At 40.2% G+C, this 21,432-nt stretch overlaps 2 protein-coding genes across 3 annotated transcripts in view; one reads left to right on the top strand and one right to left on the bottom strand.

Annotated features, from left to right (window-relative positions):
* The first annotated feature begins 2,230 nt into the window (after positions 1-2,230).
* LOC108043117 (synaptotagmin-like protein 4) overlaps positions 2,231-21,432 on the top strand; it is a 52,548-nt gene continuing 33,346 nt past the window's right edge. The window contains exon 1 of one of the 2 annotated variants that reach the window (XM_044459123.1): positions 2,231-2,656. The gene's annotated coding sequence lies outside the window, so the exon portion shown is untranslated. The remainder of the gene's footprint in view (positions 2,657-21,432) is intronic. The other variant, XM_044459124.1, reaches the window with a different exon arrangement.
* Positions 9,709-11,376, bottom strand: LOC108047351 (trichohyalin). Its single transcript, XM_044459125.1, is given in 3 exon segments — positions 9,709-10,968; positions 10,970-11,238; positions 11,360-11,376. Coding segments are annotated over 2 exon segments (1,464 nt in total). The 5' UTR covers positions 11,219-11,238; positions 11,360-11,376; the 3' UTR covers positions 9,709-9,753.

Below are 21,432 nucleotides of genomic sequence, written 5' to 3'. Positions count from 1 at the left end.
GTTTGTGGGATTTGTATGGTTTTCGTGATAGGCGGACGAAGGCTGGTCATGTCAGATACAGCAAAAATATTTTGTTATTTTATGTGTTTATATTTATAATTAAGAAAGTCACTGATTTTTCTATGTGTAGAAAGACAGAGTCTCAGGGCCGTGGGCAAAACTACTTTAACTTGTTGCGCCGCAGCATTTCTGGATTTTTGCCTTTTGACGTTACTTAGCCTTGGCTTTGTGCTCTGTGTTCTGGCCTTTGCATTTGCCTTGATAATGTCGTTGATTACTTTTAATTATAATTTCGCTGCTAGGCTACGCAAGCGAATCACTGCTCATCTGCCGGGAATATCCACTTCCACTTTCCGGCGATGGCCATCAAAAATGAACTGAAAACTTTTGCCCAGTCAGCTGAAGAGCCTGTGAAAGCCGTCAGTTTCCATGGCTCCACACTTTTATTACACCTGGCTTTATACTGGCTTTGTCATCAGCCGACTTAATTGGCCGCTTAACGCCCACTCATCGTCTGGGATCGGCTCATTAGGTGACACCGGGTCTGCTGCTCGACCCCGATGACCCCAAGTGCTGGTGGGTTCTGGGTGCTCGTCTTGGATTTCATTTCATCGGATACTTGTATCCTGCAGCATCTGCAATTTACATGTAAATTAGAGCGTAGGGTCTCGCGGCATTTCATCTTGTAATTAACGCCACACATGCCATGTGTTTTGCCCCGGAATTTTAACAAACATAAAACAATGGCTACGGGCCAGTAAATATTCCCAAGGCGCCAAACAGCATGGCCAGCAATAATTAAATACACTTTTAAATGCTATCCAACAATTATGATATTTGTCAGTGCCGCATGTCAACTATTACTCCTCATTGTTGTAACTGCACTCCAAATTCCACTGCACTCGGGGGCATGTGAAAATGTTTTCTGCGCGAATTCACACGTTACTGGACGGAAAAGCGTGAAAGTGTACTGGCATGCTGGCGGATATTGGACACTCTGCGAATACAAAACACAAAAAGAACTTTTTGTCGAAACTATTAAAATCGCTTTAAAAACTTTGTTTCATTTTCATTTTACCCCATGCTTTATGTGCAATTTGAATAACAACAATATCAGTTTATTTATCCTGCTTTTTGAAGAGGTTTATCGCAATCGGTTTTTAATTTTCGATGGCTTAATGGTATTAGATACATTTTCCCCTGCCTTGCTTTATTCATGATAACTTTCATTGGGGTAATATAATTTAATAACAAACGGAATGCAAATATTTTTGCTATCATGGTCAGTTTTATCAGAATATTTGTGTATTTATTAATACGATAAACTCAATTATTTACGCAAACAAGAAGCTTTAAAAGCTTTGAGACTTGGCATGTTTTGTATAATAATAAAGTTATGAAGAGAAAATCATTGAAAAGTATAAACCATTTTATTTGCTTACATTTTCTGCAAGAAAGTAGGGATTTCAAACACAAAATTCAAGCGAATAAAATGACCACTTGATATTGATTTCAAATAGTAAAACAGTGAATGGATTACAAATCAAAATATGAGCTTTGTCATTAAAACAATAATGCGATAAAAAAATAATAAAAATAAACCCTTAAAATGTAATATTGCTTATGTATGTCCAATGGATCCTTGCATACAAACCTAAAATAGGGTACTTCATGAGTGACTTTTTGTTTTTTATGATACTAATGCGAATGTTAAATACAAGAAATATGGAATTCTTTCTTCCCACCCACGTATAATTCACTTTCGCCAGACTTCTCACACGAATATTTTAGCGCATGTACCCTCGACGGGATTAAATTGCCGACAGGCAGTGTATAAATATGCACCTAAATGCATCCAGTTTGGGAAATATTCGCAGTTCACGCGAACCGGGCCCAAAACCAAAGAAGAGTGAGAACGAGAACAATGCGCCTTTCCGAGTGGCTTTCTCATACGTAATTAAACTGATAGCGGGCGACGTCGCCGCCGAGCATTCAGCCTAATGATAATGCGAGAAGGGCGCCTCAGGTAGCAGCCGAGTATCTGAGTAACCGAGTATCTCAGTATCTGAGTAACCGAGTATCTCAGTATCTGAGTAATCGAGTATCTCGGTGCCTGGGTATCTCAGAGAGAGCCGCTTTCAACCTGTTGCTTTCAACCGCTGGCCGCGCTTCAATCTGGAATCCCGCCGATCGGCGACTTGGCAAACAGACTTCAGTCAACGAACGCGTCTCGATCCGAACGAACGTCGTTCCGATCCGCTGGTACAACAAAAAAGATACACCTATCCGGAGACTGTGTGCGTGTGTATCTGTATCCGTGAGTGCGATGAGATTGCCGGTTTAAGATTTGTGTATTTCTACCTGTGCCCCAGAAGTGCCTCAGTGTCTTTTATTCGGTCTGATATCAGAATTATACACACCAATACGAAACGTATCTGGCAGACACCGCACGCAGCCCCTTAAATCGCTATCGAACGGCGGTGTATGCAAAGTAGCAGCAACGAAAGCAACGAACCCAGCGAACTCCGAAAACGAATTGGATAATTTCTTTGCCAAACAACCCAGAATTTGGCGGATTGCCAAAGTTTGCCCAAGCAATTTCTACGAACGACAAGCGGCCAGGCACTATATGCGAAAGTATCCTGCAACCAGTAAGGTAAAGAATAGAGTTATAAAACAAATAAGGTATTATTGCTTTGAGAATGCTAATATCAAATAGTATAGATTTTCAAATACAGTTTTTGGAATAAAGTTCGAGACTTAAGGTTGTTTAGGTTCTGATCAGTTATTTAAATTTATTAATTTAGCTTTTAGAAAGACCAGTGCGTCATAAAATCTGAATCATTGTGGTCACTGATAAAACTTTAAAAACGTTATATATACAATTTTTTGTGTTTCGAGATCAATATATAGTTTTTTTTTATCTGCACACATCAACATGAGCACTCGCTCTCTTTTTGGTTGTACAAGCGACTGTAATTGCTTCTCTGCAATTTAAAGAAGAAGCTTGCACAGGAGGAATCCGCAGCCGGCACTGATTATTTTAACGGTTTTTAAATTTAATTAAGCCGCGGAGTCAAAGAACAAAGAAGCTGCATCACCGCAAAGGTAAAAGATACTTTAACTGCCTCCTTGTTTTCCCCCTGACAATTCGTTTCCAATGTTCCTGTATCTGTGTCTCTCGAGGGGCACAGTTTATACACACAGCTAACGCGTGTGTGGATGCATATGCACCCACTCCGCCCGGAGAACTTGTATCTTTCAGATACTTTCGGTCGACTCTCATGCCTCTCTGCTGTTGTTTTTATTTTACCCAACCAGCTCGCGTCTTGTTTACCTTTCCTTGCTGCAAGCTCAGCTTAATTCTTATGCACGTCTCGGGCTTTTTGATGTTTGCATTGCCGCCGTGACATCGCCGAAGATTCCCGGCCATTACCAAGTTCAAGACAGATACATTTGGAACTGGAACTCGATTCGCAACGCGACCATGGCGATGAGGGAATTACGAGTTTGAGGGGCAATAACATTCGTTGGCAACTCGGGCTCGGCATGACTAATTCGCAGCAGCAACAATGACAAATAGCACAGGTATCTGTTAGATACAGCAGTGTATCTTGTAGGTGTAAAGAGATTTGAGGGCGTTCTCGAACAATGGTTGTCAATGTTGTCAATGATAAAGAGACTCTAACACTCGCCCTCTAAAAATCACACAAAAAGGAAGTAGAAATCAGGTTCACTCTGAGCTTTGTTTCCCAGGCTTTTAATATTTGTCCGTCTAATATTAATAATGCGATAAGGTAGGACGGGAGTGGCTTCAAAAACTCATAAAATAATAAACATTATGCATTTATTAAAGCCATGACCCTCAATTTCAAAGACTCACCTATTTGAAATATGAAGCAGATAAATGATAAATGTGAATGTTGGATACATCAAGGTATCTTTTAGATGTGAAGACGTTTGAGGGCGTTTTTTTTAACAATAGGCATCAATTATGGTTGTCAATAAAAGAACTGAAAAATACACCACACACCTTTTAACTTTCTTATTTAAACCTTAAATGGTATTAAAGTTTATATCATTTATTGTTATATCCAATGTATATTATATCCATTTGTATTTTAATTTGGTCTTATATTTATCAAACGTTTATAATCCGTATAAATAAATACTCTATAATGGGATACCAATAAAGGTGTTTGCGAAATCACATTAATACTCATTAAAGTAAATAATCACTATTCAAGATAAGCATATTGTACAAGCTCTTGTCAAAGACAATAAAGTTTCTCGTAGGTGTTAAGTGGGTGTGTTAAACTTTTATAAGATCAGGTTGAATAAGACCAACTTAAGACCAAACAGATAAGCATATACACAGTTCATATTAAATAAATAATGTTCTGGGTAATCAAAAGGTGTTTTAAACCATTTCAGACACTTAATAATACAAATACGGACTCTTTAAAAGGCTATGACACTTAATCTTGAAGATATGTAAATGCACTTGGTATTCCTCCCACACTCAAATCACATTTGTTGACAGTTTTCAGCAGACACGTTTAACCAGATTTTGTGTCACCTGTGTGGAAAAGTTTCTCTCTCAAAATAAGATGTACCCCGTATCTCTGTGTCTGTCAGCAGCCAGATGAGTTTAATTAGCACTTTGCTGCATGGCCATAACAAATTTAAAAAAATTCTTGACTTTCGACTTGACACTGATTTTTCTGAAATGGTAATGTCTTTTTTATATGCTAGTTTCGGGAATGACGATCAACGTACGTTCGCTTTTGTCTTTCCACGGCGGCGATAAGGTTGAAATGAGCTAAGTTGCGAGCGCTTATCAGATGTGCCGTAAAAATAAAGCACACTTGCTGACTTATTTATGTGCCCAAGATCCAAATATTTGGTCATTATGTCATGTGTATGCCGTCGGATTGGGGTTTAGTGGCTCGACAGTTTTCGAGATACGCTGGGGTGCATTGACCAGGGTTGGAGCCGTGAACTCTGTCAGTTGCAAGAGATAATTGGAGATTTTCTTTCAACTCTGACTTTGGGCCAACTCCGGGCCATGCCTTTCCCCTCATTAATCATTCATAAATATTCATTCCAGGCCACGCCTCCTTTCGTCGGCCTCGAGCATTTATCATTATCATTTCGCCGGCTTCCTGAATTTTCCATCTTGTTTGCTTGTCGGCCTTTTTCTATTTCCGCTGCAAACATGAAATATCTTTCAGAAGTTGTGTTGAATATTTTTCCTGCCGCACAAACTTATTATAATTTATGCAAAAAACGGTGACAGTTATTGAGTTTAATAACGATATTTTTCTTTCTTTTCGGTCTGTTGTATTTGCATTTTTATCGAAACGAAAACAGCTGCCTCAACAGAGAAAAATAAATTTATGTGAGACATTTCTGGAATTGGGCTTGGGCTTGGGTTGAGCTTTTGGCCAGTTAGATCTCTGGCCAGTGATAAACCCACATCAGAATAAACTAGTTGCGAAAAACTGTAATCAAGCCAAATGCAAATCGGGTTAACTGTGCTTTAACGAGTGTCATCAAAAGTAAACTTAAATGATGATAGTTCACAAGATAATGTGATGAAAGTAAGGGTGTAAAAATGGGTGAAAGGTTTGTCCAATAATAAGGTACCCTTGAGTAGCTACTTGTTTTCAATTTTTTAATTTCCAAACCAAATTAGCCACGACTTATCCATTATAATCCGCCGGATCCGATAGTGCAATTATCGGATAGACATGCCAGAATAATTATAGGCAAATTAACGCTCTGCCTTTGGTCACAGAACCCAAATTGGTCAAATCACATTAAGCAGCGCAATTAAGCCGACCGACAGTAGGAAAAAAATTAAACAAAAGCCGAAACAAAAATCTGGCCAAAACAAGTCTGTCAATGGTTGCCGGCGACTTTGTTTTGTTTTCGCGTTGTTTATGCCTGACAAATTCAATGGCCAAAATGGCTGTGAAACATTTTTGTGAATGTGACGGAAAAATCTGTAAACAAGCGGCAGATTGGGGCTGTTTTATAAAAACCATAGATACGTTTGTACACACCTGGGGCTAGAAAAATATCAGTTAAGACGAATTATACAAAAAAAAGTAACTTTAATAATCTACCTATTTTAATTCAAGTATTTTTTCAGTATTCATTGAATGTTTTTACCTTAAATATTTGACAGCTAAGTAAGAGATATAACGGTTTAAAAAGTATTTCAATCAATGAGATTTAATATTATATCGTGTATTTAGAAACAAAAGAAAATTTCTTTTCCATTCTTAAGAAAAAAAATTGTCTAGAAGTTACAGCGAAAGTTTTGTATCACCACTGTACTTTTTTGTATCTAAAAGTATGCCCACATCGATGATTCAGAAGGCGGTCAACGGAAATGCAATTGAGAACTGTAAGACTTCCAATGAACTTTGAAAAAAAGTGAATCAGAATCTTTAAAATCGATTGAGTAAATAAAATAAGAAGTGTGTTAAAAGTCTTTTCCTGCTGTCTTTTCCCGCCCTTTGTTTTTGTTTAAGTCTCAAAAATTGTAACAGTTTTTGGGGCAGTAGCTCTAAAGTAAACCGGAGGTTGAGTTGCTATTGTTTTTCGCAATTGTTGTTATAAACAATATTGTGGTTGCTGGCGTTTTTCTCAATATATTTTTCGTGGCATCAGCTGCCTTGAAGTGGCTGCAATGTGTCGCCGAGGCGATTGAAATTCTTATTGAATGCCAGCTCAAGTCAAGCCAAGTGTGGAGCAGTTTATTTCGTTTTGTTTCGCCAACGCCAACGGTCAACGCTTAAAATGTAAGCCAGATATAATGGCCATAACAATAGCCATAAGCTGGCTAAAATTGAATTGTCTCCATCTGGCGTACGTGAGTGTATCTGGCCGAAGGCAGCTAGCCACAGATGAATAAGCTTTAGCTGCACTTAGCCATTTAATTATTGATTTGCTCACCCAGCGATACAATAAGTATCCAAGGTAAAAGGTCAGAATTAATGGAATTGCAAGGGTTACTTATCTAGAAATTAAAAGTTAAGAAAACGTGACTGGAGCCTTTTTTACTGCATCTTTATTCAGAGCCAGTAGTTTATTTATTAAGCTCCTTATAACAGAAGAAAATGTTGATAAGCTGAATGTACTCTTAAAAGATAAAATAATAATTTTAAATGCACATCAATATAGGAATTATCTAAGGCCAAGAACCAAAAAGTTTTTGTGGTATGTTAAGCAGTCAGCAAAAAACCAAAAATTTATTTAAAATAAATTATGTTTAAACATAAATTTATTTAAGAACTGTTACAAATGTGGTGATATTTCATTCATTTAAGAAAGCCCATTAATGTAACTTTAAGGTAATACTATCAGGGAGTAAGCCATTTTAAAAATAATTTTATTATTATTGTTTATGGTGACATTCCATGGGCAGTGTCTGGGGCGGTCGCATTCGCTGGCTTTGCATTAAAAATAATTGTTTATTTATAGCAGTCGATTGGCTCGAAACCAGTTCGACTCGCAGCGTTAACAGCACACAAACAAATCGCAGCCCAAGGGCTATAATGGAGCGCATATATAAATATAAGCGGCAGCCAGTGCTGATATCATCTTTGGATAATTGCACGCAATTTTCACTCGCCGCCCACATGATAATCACGAGGTACCAGCTACTTCAAGCGATATCTGTGGGCTGCATTTGCGTGGGCTTCTCGAGTGAGAGACCGCTTATGGATTGGCTTTGCTGATGGCATTTTAAAGCCACCAAAGTAATTTTTATGAGCATCTATTTCCTCCGTTTGTCTTTCGGCGCGGCATTAGTATGCGATGCCACTGCATTTTCCGTGTCAAGCATATGCGTACTGCCTGACAACCTGCCCGATTTCCACCCGCCGTTAGCCAACCTACGAGCCATGTTAACGACGCTGCATTTCCTTCATTTTCCTGAGCATTTCCATTTTCCATTCCCAGCATGGCAGGCAAACAACTAACAACAACCCACTTCTCGGGCCATTTATTGCTTTGTTCTCTGGCTCGCATTCAATGTCTCTGAGCCTGTCTTTCATTGTTCCCTTTTTTGGTCTGCGACGAGCTCGCTGTCTCTGCAGAGAAAAAAAATCATAAAAATTCTAGTAAAATTTAATACTAGTTCGAATATGTTAACAGCAGAACAATAAAATTATACGTTTTGATTTTGTGGAGTAAATGTTTAGTTTTTAAGACGTCCAGCGGTTTCAGGAAAATATTAATGACCAAATCATTAAATATTTTCTTTCAATGTGCCTTTTTCTTTGTTGGCCTGAAACTGATTGTTGTGGCACCAATCCGGTGGAGAAAAGGTTCTTCGGTTTGAGTGACCAACGAAGCAGAATCAGCTCAATTACTCAACTTTTGCAGATCTCGTTTCCAATTTCATTGCAATGCAAACACATTTGCAGCCACACGACGACTCTTATTAGAGTTAGTAACGCTCTTCCAGGTGGAAAAGGTGCAGACATGCTCACACAGGCACACAACTTCACATCTTGGCCGAGTTGAAGATCTGGCCCCAAAAAAGTTTTTGGCATGAACAGTTTTCCAACCAACCTCCTATGACCAGAGTCGAAAAGACAAAACAACCTCACACCATTGGCAGCCTTAACTTGAAACAGAAACTGAGTTGTGGTTATGCTGGTTGCTACTGCAAATCCACGCACTGAGAAATATAATGTTTACTGTCTAAAATAATAAGAAAAAAATAATGAAACCGGAATAGGAAGCAAATCTCTAAAGGCCCTTCATTCTGTAAATATAAAATAATAAATTTTTGATCTTAGATTGCAGATGGTTACCCAATGAAGATAATTTCCTTAAAATATGAAAATTCTTGGATAATTTTGAACCTTAACCATTACCTTCTAGAGTTTTTTTCTCTGCATGCTGAAGTTGCTTCTTTGTGCCAAAGTTATTTTCAGAGAAAGTTTCGGCAGGCCGTCGAGAGCATGTACCGAAATAGTTGCCAAAAAAGTGACTTTGGCAACATTCTTGGGCCTTCTTTGGCTACCGTTATGAAATTTAAGCCAGCCCACGGTAGTCCGCTAATGAATCCAGAAATTGAAAGTAAAAGTTCCGCACGCGTATGTGCCCCGCGCCCAAGTGCACTTACGCTCCATCTGCGTTCGCTCGAATCGTATTATTGTAAGCAAATTTCCAGCTGCAATGTCGGTGGACCGGTTGTTCGAGTACGAAACCTGACCTGCTGCAAAAGCCTGGCCAAAGAATGGGTAAGAAAGTGAATTTCATTTACTATGCCGGCAAAGCCCAGCCGAAGTCCATTTAAGAGCAGCAGCATGGGGCCAAAATTAAGCACATCCTGCCATGTGGGCTGCTAGTGCTCCACTTGTGGTCTAATAATAGTACACCATACAAAATAAAGCAATACTCGAATTGCCACCGGGGTTGGTCTAATAATACACTCTTTAAAGATTATAAGTACAGAGTAGAACCCATACTCTTACCTTTTTAGATGTTCGACGCAAGAATGAAATTATCTTTGTACTTTTTATAAGGAAAAGACTTAAAATATTGACCCAAAAGATGATCTTACCCATTCATTTTTAGAGCATTTAGCCAAAAAATTAGCCAAGGCCAATCTAGATAATTTTGATAATGTGTAAGGTCAGTTTGTTATTTGAGAGCAACCTATAAAATGCATAGATAGCTCAATAAGCTGACCAATGGAAAGGAGTATGTATTTGGGAAACTGGTTATTCACTTCTTCAGGTTAAAGGTATTGATCTCCTCCTCGGTGAGGATGGATTTCTTAAGAGCGGATAGCACTTCGGCCGGCTGCTTGGAGAGCAACTTCATACGTTCCGCGGCCACGAGGTCGTCCTGGTGATGCTGCATATTGTCCACCGCCTGGATGATGTCGCGCACCTCCTGCGCGGCGGCAATCCTGCGTCGCTTGCCCTCCACCACCATATCGGCCATGTCCTTGTAGCACTGGACGTCCAGTTTCCGGGTGTTCTCTCGCTGGGCCACCTGCATTCGGTACTGTCGCTCCCCGAAGCACATGGGATCCTTCGGCTTGACCAGGGCATCCTGCACGGCCTTGTCCCGGAAGAACTTCTGCTCCTCGCGCTGGCTGAGCAGCTGCTCGCGGATCTCCTGTTTCTTGGCCATCTTGGTCCTGGCCTTCTCCAGTACCATCGCGTTCTCCTTGGCCTGGAACTCGCGGATCAGAAGGTTGGTGATCAGTTGATCGCGGGACTCTAGATCGTGCTTGATCTGGCTGAGCTGGAAGCCCAGTCGAGCGGCATTTATGTCCCTAGCCTGGATCTCGTCCAGCTGTCGCTTCCTTGTCTTGGATACAAAGGCCGCCGTTACGGGTCCCAGGGCGTCTAGGACTCCTCTTTCGGGCTTGTTCTTCTGGGCCAGAGCGTAGGCCTCCCGAGTTTGCCGCAGCATGGCTGCCGATTGGTCCAGCGACTCCAGGAGCACCCTGCGCTGCTCCACCTTGTTGATTGCGTCCTTGAGGTTGTCCTGCTCAATCTTGGACTTGCAATCGCTCAGCTCTCGACGTCCCACCTCGATGGCCTGCTTCTGATCCTTTAAGCGCTTGATTCTTGCCTCTGAGATCTGGGTCATAAGGTCACTGCGAAATGCGGCCGCCTTCTGCGCCCGCCGCCTCTTCTCCTCCAGCTGCTCCTGTTCTACGGCACGCTGTTGCGCCAGTGCCTCCTCCCGCTCCCGCTGCCTATCCTCCAGCGATTGCTTGACATTGCTCATGATCTTGGACTTTATCGATAGAGCGGTGTGGGCCTTGGCCACCTCCATCTCCAGATCCCTCAAGTTTGCCACATTAAGGTGGAGCTGGAGGCATCTGCTGGCCTCCACCTGCTGGCGGGCCAACTCGCTCGCCAGGCCGAGGGTAATGTCGCTATCGGTTCGCTCCTGTCCCTGGCGAGGATGCATGTTGTTGTTTCCGCTCGGCGGCCACTTCCTCCACTTGGAACTTGACCAGGCGGAACAGCGAGTTCTCCGCCACCGAGGACTGCGACATCAGGCGGCAGGCATCCTTGTCGATGACACAGTCGTCGCCATTTGGCAGTGGCTTCATGTGGGATAGCATGTTGGGAACCGGCTCCTGGGCGGCGGTGGCGAAGATCGAGACTCCCGGATCGTCCCAGGCGCCGTAGACAACGCGCTCCGCCTCCGAGTGGTGACCATGCATCGTGATTCGGGGCAATTAACCTGTTGTGCGGAACAAGCAAAATCAGTAGTCTTCGAAAAAGAACCAACCGGGAATGGAATTTTCGAACCGGTCTTTTTGTTCGGCTTATCTGTACTTCAAGTATTGTTGTGTGTTACTAACCTAACGAAACGTGCTCACCAACTGAGATTGACAGGCTTTAATCAACGACAGTTTTCGTATGGATAAATAGTCTAAATATTTGACTGTGTTTTACCTTTGCATGGAGGTATTTCAATGTAAAACTCCAATGCCCAATTAAAAAAAAAGCAAATTGCTTTAAAAACCACAAAAAGTTTAAACATAAAACCGATTTTTGTCGGTACTTGGAATTGTATCATGACTGGAAAATGTTGTCTTTATATCCATTAGCTGGGTTTCCCTCAACAGAAAACTTCTGTTACTACCCGTTACGGTAAAAGGGTATATTGTATTCGTAAAAGTAGTAACAGCTAGAAGAGTCCGACCCTATAAAGTATATAATTCTTGATCAGGATCACTAGCCGAGTCGATTAGCCATGTCCGTCTGTCCGTCTGTCCGTCTGTCCGTCGTCCGCGTCTGTCGTCTGTCTGTCTGTCCGTATGAACGCTGAGATCTCGGAAACTAAAAAGCTAGAAGATTGGCATTTTGCATATAGATTTTAGAAGTTCCTACGCAGCGCAAGTTTGTTTCAAAATGGTGCCACGCCCCCTTTAACGCCCACAATCGCTAATATACGATTTTAAAAATTTAAATATTTCGGAAAAGTAAAAATGCAGTTTTATTCTGTTTATCAATACCTATCGAAATGTAGAAGAAATTTTTCAAATCGGACCATTCGTTAAAAAGTTATGCGTGATCAAAGTTTCTATCTCCATCTCCCTCGCACTCCCTTTACCTGAGTAACGGGTATCTGATAGTCGGGGCACCCGACTATAGCGTTCTCTCTTGTTTTAAATTACTTTCTCTCCTCGATTCTCGGAAGGCATAGTAGCTTTATGCAACTGAAGCTTTGAAACATGCACTCGAATGTGGGCCGTCAGAGGTTTTGTGGACTTCCACTGGATTACCATATTTGAGTGGGTTCTGGGCCATGAGGCCAGGAGATCTCTCTGCATGGCCGCATTGGGAGCCACACACTCACCGGGGGGCCAACTTAATGGGGATATGTGCGTCAAAGTAGCTCTCAAGTGCTTTCCGTGGCGAGGGACGTTGGAGCCCTGACTATTGGTTATATGTTCCCCTAAATTTACATACAAATTTGTATTGCAAATCCCATCCCAGCTAAACGATTGAATTTCTAGGCTCATAGGCGTTGCATTCAATAAAAATAATATTTTTTGCATTTTAAATGGGCATTGAGAAAATGGTGTAATTGACTAGCTATCAATGATAAGCTAAACATTTTTTTTCTTTACAAAAAGTAAAAGTAAATAGTCCCTTTTTTCGTATTCATGGTAAGCTTAAAAGAGGTTTTAAGCTGCAGATAAAAACATACTTTTAGCTTAAGGCGAAGATGAAAAAAAAGTGTTTAAGAAAGTACAATTTCTACGTACTCAAGTATTTAAGACAATTCATTTTTAGATAACTATTAAACTAGAAATTTAGTCATACAACATTTTTTTTTTCATAATCATTTAGCTATGGTTAAATGTTGGATACATTTAAAGATCTTTCTTCGAATGCTGGAGTGAACGTTCTAAAGCGATCTGTCGACTATCTTTATCGTCTGGCTTCCATAATTTATATATAGTTATCTAACTGCTGAGCGCTGGTTAAATGCTGCCCTGTCATCGCCGTCTTCATCATCGTCATCGTAATCATCGGAGGCAGAAAACAGCGGAGCTCGCAGACCATCAGTCACTGTCCACGACAGAAGCTTTTTAGAGGAGTCGTCGGCGGCGGAGGATGAGTAGCTCCAGTAGCAGCTGCAGCTTCCAAAGGCACTTTCCTCCACGCATTTGTTGCTTGTCCATGCTTTTTGCCGGCCAGAGTTCGGATAACCTTTCCATTTTCCAACTGTCAACGGCGCAGCGAATGCGATTTGCCAGCAGTTTGTTTTATTTTCCTACCACTTATTTTTTCCTTTTCCCCAGTGGTCGTAATTACGCGTAAAGTTTTGTGCCTGCATTTGAAATTGTACGCAATTTTCCCAAATGTGTCAACGCATGTCGGGCTTTAAAGTTTTGAAAAATGTTAATTTGTTGTCATTGGTAGTGTTGCATTCGGTTTTTACTCTAACCACTGCACCTGCTGTTGAGTTTTTGTTTGTTTGTTTGTAATTCGAATCGAACGCGTCTGGCATTACATGATGATCATTATTGCACATTATGTTGAATGGATGATGGAAAGTGGTGGTCCGTCCCTATGAGACAGCAGAAATGGTGGACTGGACGGACGTTAGAAAGCATTGTTGCTTACCTTAATTGATATAATAAGTATATCTGCCACTCGCACGGAAGTCCAGCATTAAGCCTTTGGCTGGGTCATCGTCAATTAATCAAGCCAACTTCGGGGAGAAACTCGCCTCGTTTGGTTCAACGAACTTTTATGTGGCTTTTCTGTGAAAATGGATCTTTAAAGTATTAAATGTCTTGAATGTAAATGCTATAAACAACTTATTTGTTACCCAGCTAATGTAAATTTCCAGTTGATTTCAAATCAACTTTCGGGAATGCACCCAAAAATGTCAGATTTTACATAAAACACTCATTATTTACTAATTGGGCACAATTTTTGGAACATATTTAAATTCTACAACGTTTATGAGCATTCCTTTATACTTATGCAAAGTAATGAGCACTAGAAATAAGGTGGGTATTATTTCCATCTCTGGTATTCGTTGCCCCTTTGGTATCAACAGATTCGAGGAACTCTTTTCAAGCAAAAACAAGCCTTTCGCAATTTGTTGACCCGGAATGTCTGACAAGTGAGGAATGCACACAATAGAAAAGCGCTTGAATCGCCAGGCACCGTACATATATAGTTGTAATATGGGGCTTCTCGTATTCCACTGGGCAACCGCATGAAAGAAACTTGACCCCTTGGCCCGTGGCACTTGAATGCGGGATTTGTGCAGTTGATTTTATTTTATTTATATACTTTGACTTTGATTCCATTTAAAATTGAAACTTCGCCGTAACTTTAGACGGGCCAATCAATAAATTCAGAAACTCTGCCGGTGACTGGAAAAAAGATGCAAGTCGGTAGCAATATGGAAAAACTTTCAACTGCAAGTGGCAGCCAGCTTAAGACAAAGTTTCAAGTGAAATTTTCATATAATTTCCATACAAACAAACTGACGGTTCAATGGGGGCATGACCTGAGGTCGGCTTAATATTTTATTGAAAATCAAAATATCAATTTGCTGTTCAAGGTAAATATAATGACATTTTACAAAGATTTATTTATGTCAAAAGAGGAATTGTTTTGATATGACTATCTATTTCACTAGGTTTGAAATGAAAGAAACAAAAAAAATGTAATAGAGCTTAAAGTTTGGTAACATGAATATACCAATTATTTGGCAATGCTTTAAAGAATATTCATTGAGCCGATATTTTATTATCGTTCATTTTGAATTTAAAAGAAGCAGCTATATATTGTTCAACTTGTCTTTACTAATCCTACCAAGCAAAAGTTTATGACATTTATGAATAAGTATCATAGCACACAGTTCTTTAGAAAATCTTACTTTGAAAAGGTGAAAGGCGGGAAAAAGGTCAAGAATTATTCAACTTGGTTCAACGTTTAATAAAGCAGAATAGCCAAGCAGATACTCCAGAGTAACCTTCTTTATTGGAAAATCTATGCTTCTAAACACTAAATCTAAATCAGGAATAAACACTTAGGATGGATAGATTTTGGGTGCTTTGTATGCTTCTGTGCCTGTTTCTGGTTCAAGACACAGAATGAATTTTAATTAAATTGTGTTTATAAATAATGGCCTTTCACCCGGGCCCACCACCAAATTGAGTAACATAATTATGCGTGGACTGGCAGTGGCGGTGGCCAAAACCCAGAGTGGGGCGCAAAAAGGCGAACCGAGGCAATCAGTCAAACCCAAAACAGCTATACAAACATGTGGATATTGGGGGCGGAGGAGTTGGGCTGGCGGATGGGTAGCAGCATTTCATCGATATCAAAGTCTCGATGCTTACACCCTTAATCGAATTTAGCGACAATTTCACCGAGTTTCCATTAGCCGGTTGTAATGGATGATTTTCCAATTACCGGTCGCCCTGCCGCTTTGACTTCCCCCTTGTTTTTCATGGGCCACATTGCGTATGGGTAATGGCAGTGGAAACAGCAATCGCGATGCGATGCCAATCACACGCACATTCGTCATCTACACAACCGCCACATTTCTCTCCGCCAAATGCAAATTGACGGGGGCAATGTCAGGGTTTTTGTTTCCTTGTGGCTTTTGCCAAATTGCTCGCTTTCTTTGTAGCCCCAAGTTATGTTGATGTCGCTTCATCGAGCCCAACAGCCACATTTTGGCATTTCCGAATGGCAAATAAAATTGATACACTTTCATTTGTGGTCGCGTGTGTGGGCTTTGGATTGGAATGCACAGGAAAAAATGTAACTTAATTTCGTTTGTTTTTATTTTGGAACTTAAGAAATGCTAGTAAGAACTTGGTCAGTTAGTGTTTTTAATGCAAGTACTGATCAAAAAATATATGATTTAATAGGAGGCAACAGTAACAATATTATTCCATTAAATTCCTCTCAATTTAGATTAAATTCCAAGAGACAGAATACGTTTTTTTTCACTATGTATATGTTGGGACCTGAATGTGGCGTTTGTCATTTCCATCACAATCAATTTTTAATGCCCAGCATTCACCTGACCGAGATCACGAACCCTAGCACGTTCCTCGAGCCACAAGGGGTACGGAAACATGATTTGCCTGTTGCACCGAGTGGCCTTTGCCATCAGAGCGGCGGAATCACATGCTCCGGCATTCTGAGAAGCCTTTGACACAAGCGGGTCAGGTTGTTTTCGACGGGTTTGGTTGGCAGTTGGCCAAACTGTTGCCAGATTGGAAATTGGCCTCAACAGGTGCAGCTTAGAGCTCAATTATGGCTGACAAGGGGGAGATAATTCACTGTTCGACTGCAGACTGACATTGCCATTAATTAAATGCCGATTGACAATGTAGCTTGCCGAACCAATAATTGCCATGGGAAATATGAAAAGTTCAGTTGAATGAAATTTTCAAAAGGAATGTACAACCCAGCTTATAAAAAAGTAAAATTCATTTGTGTCAAAGTCGCCGGTCAAATTAATTTCCTAGTTAAATATTAAACGTCAATTTCAACTGCAGGCGGCATCTGTACAAAGGTATTGTAGGCATATCTATATATGTTTTAATGTATGGTGGCAGTATAAATATGTCAAAATAAAATGGCACAAACTGTTCGTGTATCGATTGGCTGCACATAACTTTCCACTTAAATGCAGCTGTTGATTGACTCAAGGCTGAAATTGAATTAAGTTGGTTGTCATAAATTTTATAGCCAGCCAAAGTGGAGACATAAGCCAAAAACGAAAAAAGCGGCTTGTGCGCCGCATGTGCGGAATTAACAGCCAACTACTCGAGCGATATATGTACCAATATATACACAAATAAAAATCGGGCACACCGCCCACCCAAGCCAAACCACAGAGCCATGGTCGGAGTTTGCCAGATTTAGAGTTTGGCCGAGATTAAAAAAAACGTGCAAAATGTCTGAGACTTCGCTTGCACTAACAACACAAATTAAAATTTATGAGTGTGCTTTTATTCGTACTTTTAGGGCAAACATAAATAAATTTCCAAGTGTGCACTTTATTCTAAAAGTACATAAGCACTTTTAAGCTTGATGATGTAATTAACTTAATTACTTAGTAATGCTAGGATAAGGTTAATGAATTGTTATTAGTTTTTTAAAATTTGGAATTTGACTTTATTTTGACTAATTACTTTTGACTTATAACTTTATTTATTTTAGCCTATACAATATATAAATTAGCTAAAGATAGTTAATTTTAATTTTTTTCTTTAAAGTTTTAACATAATATGTAATTATCTATATATTTATAAAAATTCTTGTCACTTTAATATTCCTTATAATTTGAGAGCCAAGTTACTTGACACCGTCAAACTTTCGGCTTGAATTTCTGGCCAACTAATTTGATGAAAAGCGTGAAAATGCAAATCCATTTTCCCTCGTGCCTTGCGATACTGGGTCATAAATCGTCTGGGCATTACATAATTAAGCGGAATTGTTGGCTAGTTAGCGTGTACGTTGCCTTCAATTACTTAAAATTCTGAATGGCCGGCAATGAATTGAACATTGTCACGCTCGCCGGGAGGAAATGGTCCAGAGGAGGGGTGTGGCAGACGAAGGTGAAGTGTTGGCCAAAACGGAAGACGTCAAGTAACGCCAGGCAACGGCACTTGGCTGGCCAAAACTGTGAGCCGGCAAGCGGGCTTTTGGCCATAAGTCAACAACCTTTTTGGCAGGCAGCCAATTTACGCACGTACAATTTGTCGTCGGCGGCACGTAGCTCTCGACGCCGAAGTCGAGTCGGCTTTATTTACGGTTAGCCGTTGACTCCGTCTGGAGTGGGTTCCAATGGGAACACCCAACGGGTGTGGGCTATCTGGGCTGCAAAGGTCGCGCCGCGTGACGGAGTTTGTCCAGGGACTGGCATTGCGAAAGATAGACAACTTGAGAAGGTTAATTCTCACTTACAACTTAAATGTGTGGATTTATTTAGATTGGTCGGATGACACATAGATAAGCTTTTATTTTCAAAAGTAACTCCTATCTTGAAAGTTTAGTGTGGAAACTTTAACAGTCCCATTTTTTTAAAGATTAAACTACGAGAAATAGATATTGAAAGCTTGTAATCGCAAGCCTGTTTTTTACTTAGTTGTTCAATAATACACTTTTATTGAACAACTAGGTGAAAAACAGGCTTGGGAGTACATACAAATATTTTAAATATAAAGCAAGATATATTACAATTTATGAAATTTATCAGTGTGCTTAATAATAAACAACTGCTGTTTCCTGTGTATAAAAAGTGTGAGCTTTTTTAAGTACTAAGAGAAAGTGTGTTTAACATAACAACAATATGTTTTAACTATAATACATTCGTACAAAGCCAACCTTTTTTTCTACAAAGTTTAAACTCGAGTTCACAGCAAAAAGCATTTTTAGCACGCATTTTGGCGAAAAGCAAGAGAGTGTAAAGTCAACTATTTTGGCGGCTTTTTACGGGCTTTTTATTTTCTCCTCTGCCCAGCAGTTAGTCAAGCGTTTCCAGCTGGCCAGCTCGGCCATTTCTGCACCCTGCCCTGCCCAGCGTCGTTACTCTATTTGTTTAAATTTATTTTTGTGCAGACGCCAGCCATAAATTTATAATTTTATACAAGAAGAAGCAAATTTTCAGAGTCTCTCGCCCGGAAAATGCGCCCGGGTCGCAGTCGCAGCCTCATTTGACTAAGTGTTTAGCAATTTTGTTTCGTTTTCGTATTTCGCATATCTCTCTCCCTTTCACTGTGTACCATAATTTTGGCCAAAGCAGAAAACCTTTTTTTTTGCTAAAAAAAGAAAAGGAAAAAAAGAAGAATCCCCAACCAGCCCAAGCACTTTGGGGCGTTCCTTTAATGTTTTCATAACTTTCGGCGCGTCTGTCAATAAGTCGAATTCTTGGAAACAAACTCGAAACTTAAGTCAAGTTACGTGACTCCCATGTCAATGAATTCTCGACATCCTTTCAGTGGTTCCGATTTGAATATTAACACATCGAGTGGGTTGAATGAAATATTTCCCATTCGCCCCAAGCTGACCAAAGTCCAGATCCGTTTCAATGTTTGCTCCCATGCTATAAAGCTGAATATTGCCCCATTTTTCCCCCTACCGGTCACTGAGTCAGTTACCTGATATTGATTTTGTTTAGTTTACATGTGGGAGTTATCAAATATTAATCACGAAATATGGTCAACAATGCAGGCTTTCATTTTTCCAGCTTTTCCATGTTGTTGTATTCGCACATGCGCCAAAAAAAAAAGAAAACAACATGAAGAAAAACTCAACACCCCAAGCAACAGAGGCGGAGGCCATAAATGAAAATATTGAAATTCGTTGAACACGCGGCTGTCATAGAGCATTATCCGGTATTCAGGACATGCGACATGCATGGCATTTTATATATATTTGTAGTATGTTCCGTGTTTCTGGGGAGAATAACGCCAATAGACTCACGCATATATATTTAATCTGCAGCGCGCAATTCGGCCATGTGTTGCTCACTTGATTGCTTATTGAAAAGAAACAGAAATCGTGTTTCATTAGTTTGGTAGTAAATTCCCCATGCCAGTCACATATGGGGCATTACGTTTTTCGGGGACAATTTCTATCCTGTCCAAGGTTCAATGATTGATTGCTGCATTTCATTAGGATAATGAGCGCCGACAATGGACAGCAAAATTGTGCGATGGCAGATTGTTTAAATATCAGTTACCAAGTGGAAATGGGTCAGCTTTGATTGAGATACCCAAAGTATCAGATTTCCAAAACCCTCATTTAAACCAGAATTGAGCTTTAAACAAGAAAGAAAGCAAATTTCGGCAAGCTTGCGTGAAGCTGTTACAAATTTGAAATATTTTTTATTCCGATTTCGATGCTTAAAGCAATGAAGCGATAAATTATTCGCTAAACAAAACAGTCGTCCGATTTTTATGAAAGTAAAAACGTAATTTTTAAATCGTAAAAAGGACTATGTCTCGGAAAATATGGGTATATGATGAGAAACAACGAAGTTCTAATTTTCCCAGATTGTTGGGAGCTATATGATAAGTAGGCCGAAAAAGACTTTCTGTAAAGTTTCTGCAAGGTTATAAAGAGCAACGATTTAAAGACAATATTAATAAACTCTCAGCAATTTTGGATTGAAAAATTGTTAGCGCATAAATTCTATGAATTGTAAATATGGAAAATCAAACGAAAGACTACAAACGAAAATAAATGAAAATAAATATATATTTACATATCTTTATTGACAATAAATTCATACTTTTTGCGTCAGAAAAAAATTTAAATGAAAATAATTTTAAAGTATTTTGCAGACCTTTAAAGCAAAAAATTTCACAGTTGTTCTGTGCATCGCCGACTAGGGATCATTTTATCATAATTTAAAGCTAAATTATGCGCTTGGACCGACCATTGAGGACAACGGAGATGGTCCGGCCAATTAGGCACTCAATTGTCAATTAAAAAAACATTTTCTTCCCCCCCTTTTTTTTCGCGAAAAGGGCGCGCTCGCTGGAAAGCCAAAGCAAATAAACAAAGAGTCGGGCAAACAGTCCAAAACGGAATAGCAGACAATGGTCAACAGTGGGTGAAGACCAAGAATAACAGCAAACAGTGGGGCAACAAAGGCAACAATCATGGCGACGATGACAGCGCTGACAGGCGATGCGTCGATTAACTGTTATTTAGCCGGTGCTTAAAATGGCAGCCGTGCGATTTCCGGTGCGCCATTGCTCCAACCCCAACTCTTGTTTTCGCTGTTCATCGTTGAGCGCGCAGGAAAGTAAATGAAAGTACAAATTGACGATTTGTTTGATTTGGCACTGGAGCAAATCTCGGAAAACACAGAGCACAGGCAACAGGCAGCTGGCAGCGGACGGACCAAAGGCCCCAAAAGACTTTTGGCTATAATTTAACGCACGAATGGCTCAGTTAAGCGCTGTAAAAAGAGGCAACAACGACAGCTAACTGCTGCGAAAACAACTCGAACATCTTTTTTGGGGGCAAAAGCCCCTCCTAAGCCCTTAACGCAAAAGTTTTTCATTCTCTTCCGTCTGAGGCTTTTTCAATTTCATTTGGCCATCCGCAGACTTCTGGCTGTTCTGGCTGCGTTTATTAAGTAATAAATGTTTGGCAATTTCAGTGCCATTACGAAAGTGGATTTCCCGGCGAAAACTCGGTCATAAATCGTGCAGGTTTTACATCGGAGAAAAACAGTGACACAGTTTTCTAGTTTGCCATTTGGCCAACGCTTTTGGAAACTGTCCGAGATGTGACAAATGCGACAACCTCGCAGCCCAGCGGGCAGGAAAGCTGAACCTGAAGCCAGCTCTTTCATCTCCACGGTCTATTTGTGTATCGTCTGTGTGGCCGTGAGCTATTTTTTGCGGCACATGGCTTGGTT

Source organism: Drosophila rhopaloa, unplaced genomic scaffold (assembly GCF_018152115.1).
Source record: "Drosophila rhopaloa isolate 14029-0021.01 unplaced genomic scaffold, ASM1815211v1 contig_178, whole genome shotgun sequence".
NCBI lineage: Eukaryota > Metazoa > Arthropoda > Insecta > Diptera > Drosophilidae > Drosophila > Drosophila rhopaloa.
The sequence above is the reverse complement of the archived record's forward strand: the minus strand, read 5'-3'. Positions and strand labels throughout refer to the sequence as shown.